Raw genomic sequence first — 12,857 nt, forward strand, 5'->3', positions numbered from 1 at the left:
AAGTCAATGTGTGGGGTAATACTACATGGACAAGTGAAAATAGTTAAGTCATTTAAAAAATAAAGGTGTAATGAATAGTTAAACCATTTAGAAAGAATGTTATGCCTTGATATAGTTCTCTTTATAGTTAACATGAATAATTTAAAGAGTTACATGTTTCTTAAACAATATCATGCCTGTGAAAACAGAAGAAAATCTACCAGTAATTAGGAGATGAGGGTGTTAGTCTTGGTGGGGGTGGGGGGGCTTACAGCATATGACCATCTGTAGCGATGCCCTAATGAATAACACTCACGTACTTCAAAGTGGTCAGTCTTTAATGCATCTGTAAGGCCAGGTTTGCAGAGCAGCAAGACATTAGATAAAGCTGATTTGTTTCTTGGAAAACTGTACTTGAGGAGCTTTGGCAGGAGGCTGTATGTGTTGAGGGGGGTGGTTCTCGACAAGCTGCTGCACTTTTTCTCAGGTCCAGCCCACGCCTTACCCAGTGCAACAGCTAGATATATCAGCACCACACACACGCACTGGCCATGCAGGGCACCACACTGTGCCCAACCTGGGCCCAATCTAGATCCACAGCCTCCCCACCCACCCACACACCCACCCACACAACATGGCATAGAAAAAGAAATGATGCCAATGCTTCTCTTACTTTCATTGCTGAAAAATATAGTATATAGAAATGCATTGTACAGAATCATCCACTATAGATACTGTTATGAAGAGCAATGCTAGAATATGTTGAATAACTCATGTGTAGGTATATCTTAGATAACCCATTACATGATACACTTAGGGTTGTGTGTAATTGTAACATTTGATTGAGCTTGTATCTAATACATATAGGCAGGCCTCTGGATTCTAGTCTGTTATAACACAGACTAAATGGGAGAAGAAAAAAAATCTATTTCTACAGATTACATCTTCCTTGTGTTCAAATATGACTGTGGCTCTAAGCTATATTAATAAGCATTTAAGTAATCTTCCAAATGTGCTGTAGTTTTGTGCCTGATAATGCAACACCGACTGAATGGTACCCATGTTATTTACTCGGTGACAAATTAAATACACAAATTCACATTGGAATTGAGTTAAGGTTCTTATAATTTATTGCAGTTTGCACACAATTTGAAAATTTCAACAACAGCACACCAAAAAAGTACAAAACTAAACAGCCTTAGAATTTACTCCCCTTGAGAACATAAAACATACTATGATTGTCAAAGCTAAAATGTCTAAATCCAGAAAAAGAACAATGTCAAAGAAACAAAATCTCGCAGGGAAGCAAATATATTTGAATCAAAATCTGCTTCTTTTTCAGACAGTGATTGTCCTTTTCAACAGATGTATTTCTATTCACCCTCATCTCTTCGTATATCGTCTTCTACATTTATGTTTTTCCCCACTGGACCTTTCCTGTTTTCAAGTAACCAAAGTTGGATTGATGATAAATGGAGATGCTTATCAGGTCATTTCACAGCTTACTTTCTTCTATTTTAAAAATGTCAATAAACAGTCCAGTTACAAACTTACAGTGTTAACAACGTGGAGAAAAAAAGCTGTTTACAGTAGTTTAAGGCGGTCAAGTACAATAAGAAAAGCCATCAATAATTGTAAATAAGTCTTCAAATAGAGTTAATCCACAAGTGATATTTTCCATGATATATTTGTGGTTGCAAACAGATCAATTACCACTGTGCAAAATGCCATGACACTGTGTGCAGTTGGCAAGGAGCACCCATGTCACCAGCTGATGCTGCCACCACCACATCCACTGAAGAGCAAACCAAACCCCCGGGCCAGTGTGGGCATGCCAGTATCTCCCCACAAGTGCGGACATTCATAGCTCTACTTACTATCATCGGAGTTTGGGTATAGTTAAGGTTTTGCTTTTGTTTGACAGTTCTCAAGAATGGGCATTTACTTGATTCCATGATCTTTCTACACAAAAATATTTTGAGTGCAGATTTTTTCCCCCAGAATGTTCATTCATTAAAAACAAATAAAAAATAAGTTCTAAATAAAATATTAAAATAAAAAAACAGTTCAAATTTAATTTAAAAAATGATAAATTATAATTTAAAGTTAATTCAATAATTTCACCTCTTGAATGTAATAGTATCCATGATTTCTTGAATCTATAATTTAACTATAATTTTCATAAAGGCATCTTTTCAGCATAAATCTCAGTTAAATAAGCTTTAAAAGGTGCAGTCAAGCATGCCAATTCTCCCCCTTCAAAAGTAAGGATTGCGCTTTCAGTACAAAACACGCACGCGTGCGTACATACAGTACGTACATAGGAGCATCCAAACACATACACACAGACATAGAAATTAGGAGCGTGATGTTAAGCACAGTGCTGCTCTCCGATTCTTCAGCTTGGTTTTGAAACAGAATAAACCTTCATAAGTACTCTGATATGAGCAGGTGAGTCTCTCTCTCTGATAGAAAAGTGTGACACATTTTCATTGGCCACACAATTAGAAACAAATGAAAATATAAATAAATCAATTACCCACAATGCTTACTTGATGTCAATGAGAGAGCAGAAAATACCAAAGAAGAACGTTAACTGGATAGATACAGCAGTTGGGAACCTTAACTCCCTGACCACCATGCAGCAGAGTAGACGGTGACGAAGTGCTGTGTGGACGGGAGGCAAACACACTAGTGGAGATCTTCTGTAGATGAGTTTGTTAGTTAGGTCACTGCTGGCATTCTGCCCACACTGCCCACCTCTGTCTGACGACAAGCTTCACCTCACATACCGTTACACAAACTCAAACCCAAGACCAGTGCATTGACAAAACAAATCTTCACAGCCCAGCAGAACATTTTAAAGGAGTCCTAACGGACTCTCAAAAGGAGCAGAGAAAAGAAATAAACTACTTAAGAATATAATTAGTTAATTTAAAATACACTCCTCAAATGCAACAAAAAAAACTACAACAAAAGGTCAATAAATCATATTCATGCATTTTCCATAGCTGTAAAATTCACTTTTTTTTTAACAGACTGCACCCTTGGAGTATTCACATAGTCTGTTCTATATTTGTTCAATTACAGTGTACAGTAATACAGCAATTCACATTTCAAATATACAGGTTGGACTTCATGCAATAACAGATCCCATTTTCCAAAAATAAATCCATATAATCACTACAGAAACCGATAGAATACAGCCAACTTAAATTAAATTCTGTTCAACAAAGGATGTTTTAAAGCTGCAGATAGAGATTTAAGAAATTCTAAAATAATCATTTATAAAGGGTTTTAGAAAATACTTCAATTAATGTGAAAAATGAAGCTGTACATTGCATGAGTGCCATTTGTCTTTCATCAGTCAAGTTTCCTATCACAAGTCAAAATGTACAAGAGCTTAAGGAACAGAAGCTTGTAGCTATATTTAAATCAGACCTCTTTGCAGAGTAAAACAATTTAAACGCACACACATTCACACAGATTAAATTTGAAAATGAAATTAGAGTAGTGCACTATACACACATGTATGCATACACACATGTATGTGTACTGGTATATATTCATGATCACAGTACCCGTTTAGTGTATTCTAATAGTCTAACTTCAGTGTGTATTACCTGAACACTTCATATGGTTGTCATTGAAGGTGTGCCTTAGATTAAGGAGTGTATAGACATGTGTATATACACAAGAAATCTAAAAATAACTAAACACTGGCTACTGATTCCAGCGGCCATGTTTACATACATTTTTTTCAACAAAATCAGAACAAATAAAATAGAACAAAACAAAGGACTGGAACAGAAAACAGTAGTAACACGTTCATGTGCTATTAAAGTGCCATTTAACAAGATTTTGCAATGTTACGTACAAGAAACATGACTGATTCAGACCCCTCTCCCACCCATACCCTGCTCCAACTCCCCTTACCTCTCTGCCCAACCTTCACTGACACCTGTCTCATTTAGCTTAAAAACAAAGTCCTGATCATTTCAGCAGGCTTCACTTCCACAGTTCTTGAGAACTATCCTCTATGGCCCAGTCCCTGTGGAGGTTGGGGAGGTTGAGGCCTTCGCTCTTGACAGAGAGCGAGTTGACCAGTTCGCAGTGGAACTTGCGGATGTGGCGGTACAGGTCCCCGGACTGGGTGAAGCGCCGCTCGCACCACTTGCAGGCGTGCGGCTTCTCTCGGGTGTGCACCACAGCGTGCCGGCTCAGGTTGTGGGAGTACTGGAAGCTCTTACCGCACGTGGTGCACGTGTACGGCTTCTCCCCGGAGTGAGTCCGCTCGTGGCGCTTCAGGGTGTACATGCAGGAGAACGTCTTGCCGCAGATGGAGCAGGTGGGCACATTGACATCGCTGGCGGGCTTGGCGCGCACACCCTCCTGCTCGCGAAAGTGTGTGCTGAGGTGGATCTGGAGGATGTGCGGACTGGGAAACACCTTGTTGCACAGGGGGCACATGAAGATCTGAGTGTGAGGAGCGTTCAGCATGTTGGACACGTAGGGCAGCAGGGCGCTGTCGATGCTGGCAGCCTCGACCTGGGCCCGCTCACTCTCTCCCCCCAGCATGTCATCATCACTGACCTTGTCGTCACGCTCCAGCTCGCTGGCCAGGGAGGCATCACGCAGGGCCGAGAGGTGGGCCTCCAGGCCCAGGCGTCTGTGAGCATGGCTGCCGACCCCGTGGTGGTTCAGTCCTCCGTTGGTTCTGGGAGGGGTTGCTTTGGGCCCACTGTGGTCCATCTCATAGTCGCCACTCACCAGGCCCTCATCATCTGAGCCTGTGTTCTTCTCCTGCTTCACCTGGACCAGGGTGCCCTGCAGGCTGTCGGGCGTCACCCGGCCACAGAAATAGGGGTTGTTGGACAAGGCCTCGCTGGGCCCCGTCAGGCTGGACTTCACAGACAAGTCCAGGACACAGTCCGCATCTGCCGACACTCTGCGAGAGCTACGGGAGCTTCGGGAGCCACGGGAGCCCAGGGATCTCCGGGACAGGGAGCCAGTAGAGCTGCTGGGGCTGCCGGCAGGGGACTGCAGTTTGGGGGGACTGACATGGGTGTCAGCCTCCCTTGGGCTGGTGGCGGTGGCTGGGGTGCCCGCGCGGTCAGAGGGCAGCCTCATCCACAGGTTACTGGGGTCCTGCTTGGCCTCCAGGTCCTCATCGTCACTGGGCAGTAGGTCGGCCGTTGCGGGGTGGCCCGTGCTGCCCTCAGAGAAGCTCTCTACTTTGTCAGAGCAGCTGGAGGCGTCTTCCTCCTTCTTGGTGCTGTCTGCCTCCGCAGTGGCTTTGTACTTCAGCTTCTTCTTGCAGACCTTGACTATGTCGTACATATGTAGGAAACTGGCTGCAGCCAGCACGTCCTCCACGGGCAGGGCTTTGAACTGGAGCTTCCCCTCGTACATGAACTCCAGCAGGAGAGCGAACGCCGGGGCTGTAACAATGTCGCTGTTCAGATGAACAATGTCCCTTTTGTCGAGCTGGTCCTTGTAAAAGAGATGGAAGTACATGCTGCATGAAGCCAGCACTGCTCGATGGGCCCGGAACTGGGCATCGCCGACCAGCACAGTGGAATCACAAAGGAAACCCTGATGCCTCTGCTCACTCAGACACTGTAGCAAATGTCTGCTGTGGTCTGGGAACTCCATGCTGTCTTCATAACCTAGAACAGACAAGATGTTAGAGGCACATTATTTTAGAACAGCTACTGTTTTGTTTTCAGCTTGGAGACAACCTGTCTGGATCCACTCATATCTTACTCTCTCACCTCATGCACACACAATTGCACTCACTCACAAGTTAGCCTACACATGAAATCCTTGGCATTTTAAACTATATCTACAAAACTAAATGTTTCTAAAATATCACCAGAGACATTTTCCTTTTAAAGTCTAACATGTTTTACCATCAATAAATTCAAACTTTCAGACACAAACACCAAATAAAAAACTGATAAAGTCTAATTGCGCCATAAACCTAAATGTTTCCAGATTATATTTGGGAGAGGTGTTGCTCTAGACTGCGATCTATGGCCGTTCCACATGATCACAGAGAGGCTTCAACAGCTGAGCTCCTCCTGGTCACACAGATGCCCGCCTGCCTGCTAACTGAACTGCTTCCACGCTTTTACTCTCTCAGCTCCTAGTGTGGTTATTTTTAATAACCCACTTTGGACTGGCCTGGCCAGCCTCTTTAGGTAACAGGCTTTCAGGTACACAAACAGTCCTCACAATACACAAGCTACCTATTCCAGAGGCCTAAGTACACTGAGAATGACGACTGTAGACACGGAATTTAAGGGTTTGAAAAACAAGTTGCCTTGTTGGTAAATTACAAAGGGTATTTATTATTAACTCCCACTGTTCGTTAGATCCAATTAAAAAAAGGAGAATCCTATTCATAAAATATATTTTATTAATATTTCTCTGAAGTTTTTCTAAATAAACTTTCATAATAGCAGATTCAGACATTTGAATGAGACCCCCCCCCACACACCTGTTAACCAAATAGCTTTTTCTTGTCTCAAATAATACATGAGCCTGAACATCAACCAAAGCAGTTAAATAAACCCATTTCAATGTGAGTGAACAAGTGTGCGATCCCCCTCATTGGAGCGGAGTTCAGATTTTCTTTAATGAGAGGCTTACAGGGACAAGGATGTCCAACCCCCCAGCAAACCCCCACCACCCCACGCTCCCCCTCCCCAAATCTTTCAAGAAACTGCACATCCTTCTCAAAGAGACCAGCACTGAAGATTTAGAATACAATCACTCTAAGTGCCCTGAAGTCACATCAATCCTAATCCTTAAAATGTCTAAAAATAAAGATAGCAGGACAACTCACAAGGTAGCAGCGATCAAATTAGGGGTCTGCGAGGACAGAGAGGGACGGACAAGGAGGCTTACAAACATCTGATCCAGCTGACTGGGGCCATATGGCAGCTGCTGCCCAGATAAAGAGATTAAGACTAGAAGGAGTGCGATTACAGCTGTCTAGCCAATTCAGGCAGCTCAAATCTGCAAGTTCTAAATTAGTCACCACCAACAGAAAAAATGAACACAAGCCTGGGAAAGAGGACATTGGGCTTTCAAGTAATTTCACAGCCATTTAGATTTAAGACATTGACTTATTCTTAGTAAAAATGACCATATTGATTTTTTTTTTTACATGGTTCTGGGATGTTTATCCAGAATAACTTTGATGAAAAAGATCAAACATGTTGATAGTAGCAGAAAGTAATAGTGTGTTGACCAGACAATAAAAACATGTTAAATTGCTTTTTTAGTTCACACAAATTAAGAAATATATTTTGGTTGAAACAAATAAAAATAATTTCCCCAAAAACAGATAATAATTTCAACATACATTCAACAATCAAAGGACCAACAATCAACCCCAAGCCCAACCTGCTCACAACAAACCAGAGAAAAACTACCCACAAACAAATGGATCAGTTAAAATCTCACTTGGAAACCTCTTCCTGACAACAAAAAACACCAGGCTCCTGCTTAGCTACAGTACACAACTACTGTACACATACAAATATTTCACTTCCCTTTCCATCGAGTTCTGACTAAAAGTAGCCAGACACTGGGAAAAGCCAGAGCTTCCCGTACAAAACAAAACCATCCCAGTGCCCCGGACCCTTTCCCATAGACAGTACCTGCAGTATGCATCAACTTGATTAAGTCCGCTGTAGTAGAAAAGCTGGGCCGGGCTGCAGCTCTTTTGCAGAATCAATGAGGGGGTAGGAGAGAAAAAAAGCTAACTGTGAGAGACAGATGCAAAGTGGAGGAGATGTTGGAGGGGAATGAGATACCTCCTCCTGCACACAGATCCGCACACACACTAACTCCCAGTCTGTGCGTTAGAATAAAAGACTGGGGGATGGCAGCCTGTCAGCTGCTCTGACATCATGTTCAGATGGAAATGCTACCTCCAGCTGTGCTCCTTTTACAGCCATATGCTACTCCTCTACACTCTTGCCACCAGCCTCTCCTTTATACAACTTTGTTTCTTTTTCTCTCCTCTCTCAAAAAAAGGAGGTAAATGTAGTGAGGTGCTTGTGTGGAAAACGAGCCAACTTCCCCCTACCTCTTTACTCTAAAGTAAAGGAGAACTTTAGAAAATAGGTCTGTGTGAAATCCAACACTTTTTCTAACCTAGTTTCCCAGACTAGTTTCCTGCTCAGTGAATTTAAATACCATCAAGTTTTTTTGCTGCCTGCTCAACTTCCAGTAACCATAAACAAAGGCCAGCACAGCACATTTGCAACTGACAGACCCACGCAGCTGATATTGTTTTCGACTTCTTTACGGTTCACTGCCCTCACCATTACCATCATTCATTTCCCTAACCCTTCATACAATTGACAGAAAAAAAATGAAAAAGTAACAATGGGAACAATAGTATAGACCTCATGAGTGAGATTCTAAACAAAAGCTACACTATTCCTTGTTGGGCCGGCTAAAACTGACTACAGCCTCGGCTTTCTTTGGTGAAAGTATTTCACTCTTCCGTGTGAATTTTTCAGGTGGTCTTTTTATTCCACAAGGAATTAATTTATTTCTCTGCTATGCGAGTGGATCACAACAACGCATCTATATACAGTCAATTATTATTCATATCAAACAATAACAGTAGGCTAAATTACATATTCACATTATTGTGTAGGCTTTATAGATATGAACTTAATATCTATAGATATTCAAGATATTCAACATGTTCCTGTTGACATAAGGGTATTAAAATCCACACGTTTATTATGAATATTTACAAGATCAAAACCTTTAGGAATCAATTGCTATATATGCTGAGTGTAGCCTATACTTAAGAACGAGGAGGAGAAACAGGAATATATAGGCTACAAGAACAAATCTCTGGCCAGATATCTTATTATGTTATTCATACATAACCTTCAAAGTTTCAACGACTCTGCATGCAAAATTGTAAAATTAGAGTTGCAACTAAATAATTAGGCTACGATATTACTGATTCCGGATATGATAACTTTTCACAGAACATGTTCCTTTCACAGAAAATGGTAGAATGCATCATTAAATAGCCCTAGTGAACGTTGGTAACAATGTTGCAACATTAATATTACAACTTGCAACACACACGCACACACACACACATCACTCTAGTCTAGACTATCCAATGATACATCATTCATTTCAGCATTGCATTTTCATTAGGCTATTTTACCATTGCCTTTTATCGTAATAGCTGTCTACAAATAAATATCCAAAGCCAAGAAACAACTGTCAGAAATGAGCCATTACTTCTATAAACTTCATGAAACCGGACATGACACGTTACTCTCGATACGAGCAACTATATCTGATCAATGTGTCTGTCAAGCTCTGTAGACAACTTAGTCCTCGAGGGTGACTATAGGCTGGCTACCAACATGTATCTGTGCTCCTGGTTACAGAATGTAAGACCGTCGCCAGCAACACAACAGAACATTCGCAAGACTACAATATCTCGCGCGCGCACACACACACACACACTGACCCAAGCAATCAAGCTAGCTAGCCATGGTGGCAGAAAGTAAACGTTCGATCAGTAGTATTGCAGTTCTGTAGCAGGCCCCGATGCTATGCAGACCATGGCACTACAGGGTCTCGAAGGAGCTAATATAGCAACTATTATATGAACGCAACACACGCTACAAAGGATTGTTACTTTTTCCCCTTCCATTCTTTAACCCCCTTTCATCACCCTTAATCGGACTCTGGTATTAAAGGCACTTACAGACAACAAGCTCCAATGTCTTCCTGTTTCCTTCGTCAAATCCTCTTGGGGTTGAAAAATAACTAGATTGACTTTCAACAAATTTCCATAACAACCTGCAGTGGCAAAAAAGACGGAGCGAGCGAGCGGAGAGAGAAGGGCTGCGGCAGCCAGATGTTTCCGAGCTGTTGCTACTCAACTCCAGCTACGGGAGAGGCGTCTGACTGGCAGCACAAAAGCCAATAGTGCTCGTGATAAGAAAAATGAAGGCAAATTGGAAGCAGCCGCTGAAGGGGGAAGAGGGAGGGATATCTTCTCGGCGTAGGTTGACACCAGGCAACAGTGAGAAGGCAGAAAAAAGGCTAAGCGAACTGGTTCCCTGAACAGACTGGCGCAGAGCACAGAGTGAGCGCAAGGTGTCGTGGGTACTGTAGTCAGGCTTCGACTAGTGGAGCGTGGAACAGGTGCATTACGTTATTCATATTCTTGAAAGAAAAACTTTTGTCACCGGTAACACAATTAGGACTGCAACGACAAGGTCTGCGAATATAAGGCAGTTGACGCGTATAATGACAGCGTTGTGGAAGCATGCAAAGTAAATCAAGGTATCATTAATTTATTTGAATAAAGTGATTTTCTTTCTAGGCTATTATTTCAGACTATAGTAATGTTTCTATCGCCATGGTGTAGCCTATAGGTTTTGCAAGAATAGTAACTTAGTTAGTCAATGCATACATAACGTCATGATGAATATGGTAGCCTGCCCTAGTAGTCCTGGGCTATATAGTATAATTTAGGCCAGGGGTTCTCACACTTTTTGGGGCCTGGGACCCCTTTTGTTATAGCAAATTCCCCCATAATCAGAACACAACTCGAGTGAGATAAGAAAAAAATGTATACAAGAAATTATATATCGACACCCGACGAACCAAGTTTCGGGCCCTGGGAAATTCGTTTAATATGTTGTTATATTCATTAAAAAATATATAATGTCAAGAAAAAAAAATATATATATTTATATGAGATCACTTTGAGAACCCTTGATTTAGGAAATAATAAACCATCATCAGTTTTATTCGATAGTGATAGTGTGTCTCAGGGACATATAACCATGTCTTGATTTTATGTCGAATACGTCCACTCTCACGGCAATATTTAGCCTAAAGCATTTCAAAACGAATAGGCTACTTTGTATTTTTATTTGTAGTAGGCTATATTGTATGTTATCTTGTAGCCTATAACCCTATAACTTCATTAAGAGAGGGGCAACACTATGTTTAACATGCGTGTCTCCTTTGATGTGAGCCTTGGGCTATATTCTGAGACTTGTGAAAATATTATAGGTAATAAACACGTTATAAAACATTATATACTGTGTTATTAAGGAGGTTCAAACTTCAGTCTATTTCTAGCCTTTTAATTAGTGCATCCAGTTTTGTAAGCAACGTGAAAAGTTGCACTGAGTGCCAGAGCAGTAATCACCCATGCAGGACCGTAAATCTGGGGCACAAGAGAATCAGCTTGGGACTAGAATCAGATCGAATAAAGATGTAGTGCCCAAAAAGTTTATGTATTGACAGGTATTTCCTGAATGTTCAAAGTGGTGTGATGACATGTATTATGTATGTTCCATATGTTTAAAAATACAAATAGCAGGTTGTTTGTGTTGAGGCTTAGTGGAAATCCAGTCTGGACATTTAGATTCCTAAATTCGTCCCAGTAAACTAATTGGCGTTACTAATACAGTTCAAAACCAACCACACAGTCCTACTACTACATGTAGCCTAATGTATTCACAGTGTTGAATCAAAACTAAATCACATCTTTAAATGCAAGTAATGACCTCATTATGTGACCCATTAGTGAATGTTACCAGCATTGTTTGTAACAGATTACAATCTAGTCGTTGTTCTCTCTGGAACATACACAATTCTGAGTTTTGGTATTATTATAGGAAAGTTCTGAGTAATTATCACATAAAATGATGTGATGATATGTCAATATGTACCCTATTTTAATAACTACTTATTTATCTTCTAAAGATTTTAGACAACAAGCAGATAGAGAAAATACCCATTTTTAAAAAGTTTTTCCATATTTGAACAATGTTTTTAAAAAACGTGCTCTTTCTTTTGATAAAGACTCTATTTGTGGATGGCATGAGATGAATGATCTGTATGGATAATTCGGTTTCACTTTTTCACAACTGAAATGTGTATCATTAATAGAGGTACAGTACAAACCAGATGCTGTCAAAATAACTGTTTGTAGTGTAAACCTGAAGCCAGTTGTGTGCTCCTCCATCATTTACAATCCCATGTGATTTACATAAACCTTTTAACTTTACAACTCCTTTTGATCCCAACATTCTTTTTGAGTCAACAGATGCTGGCTGGAACAGTGTTGTGCCAAAAACAGAGATGTTTGATATGGTGTAATACTTTCTGCAATTCCCTGTTCAAAACCTATGTCAAAGATGTGAAAAGATAACTCTGTTGCCCATTCAAAGATTACTTTTCATTGAGCAGTGAAGGATTTTGAGAAACGTCCTTTTCACACCTAAACATATAAAGGATGAAAATGCTTAGATTTGGCACCAGTTTAATTTTGAGCAACATGATGTATGTGAATATTAAACATTTCACAAATGCGTTGCATTTCTTTGCAACTAGTATTGATAATAAAGCATTTATTACCTTCCTATAGGTGTCTTTAATATAAGGTTGGATATTGACATATAGCAGCAAATTCATTTCTCTGCTATTTTTCATTTCAGGAAAAGAGAGAGCGAGAGCTCAGTGAGAAAAGGCCTGTCTCTATCTACAGTTATTATACTACAGCCTTCTGCATTCCTTCCTCTTGGGGTCACTGTGGATTCCATGTTTGGACCCCACTTCTCTCTGATCGTCAAAGTACAGGCAGAACATAATTGATAATGATCGACACTCGCTATTGCAGTCAAATATTCAACATACATTTAGTTAATGATGATAAATTCATAAATAGTGCATCATGATAAATCAATTATTGATTTATTCCAAAAGGTATACCTTTTACTGCAGATGACATAGTGATTTGTCAATGTTCCTTATAAGGTCTTGATTCATTTGTTTCGTTGATGCCAAAAGGCAAT

The 12,857-nt window shown here is 40.8% G+C and overlaps 1 protein-coding gene across 3 annotated transcripts; it reads right to left on the reverse strand.

The window, feature by feature from the left end:
• Positions 1-1,086: 1,086 nt before the first annotated feature.
• On the reverse strand, positions 1,087-9,826 carry zbtb18 (zinc finger and BTB domain containing 18). 3 transcript variants are annotated; one of them, XM_029685293.2, is made up of 2 exons: positions 9,746-9,826; positions 1,087-5,648 (listed from the first exon to the last, which is right to left on the reverse strand). In XM_029685293.2, exon 2 carries the CDS (start codon positions 5,632-5,634, stop codon positions 3,988-3,990), a length of 1,647 nt encoding a protein of 548 aa, XP_029541153.1. In that variant the 5' UTR covers positions 5,635-5,648; positions 9,746-9,826; the 3' UTR covers positions 1,087-3,987. The 3 variants fall into 3 exon arrangements, with proteins under 3 accessions (XP_029541153.1, XP_029541152.1, XP_064858619.1); XM_029685292.2 differs by lacking the exon at positions 9,746-9,826 and adding an exon at positions 7,650-9,704; XM_065002547.1 differs by lacking the exon at positions 9,746-9,826 and adding an exon at positions 5,963-6,627.
• Between the last annotated feature and the right edge of the window lie 3,031 nt (positions 9,827-12,857).

Source organism: Oncorhynchus nerka, linkage group LG16, assembly GCF_034236695.1.
Source record: "Oncorhynchus nerka isolate Pitt River linkage group LG16, Oner_Uvic_2.0, whole genome shotgun sequence".
In the NCBI taxonomy this organism is placed as follows: Eukaryota; Metazoa; Chordata; class Actinopteri; order Salmoniformes; family Salmonidae; genus Oncorhynchus; species Oncorhynchus nerka.

Coding starts and splice junctions, on each gene's coding strand:
- zbtb18 (XM_065002547.1), bottom strand. CDS start 6,029: ATGTGGAACGGCCATAGATCGCAGTCTAGAGCAACACCTCTCCCAAAT. Junction 5,649..5,962: donor TATAATCTGGAAACATTTAG/GTTTATGGCGCA, acceptor TGTCTGTTCTAG/GTTATGAAGACAGCATGGAG.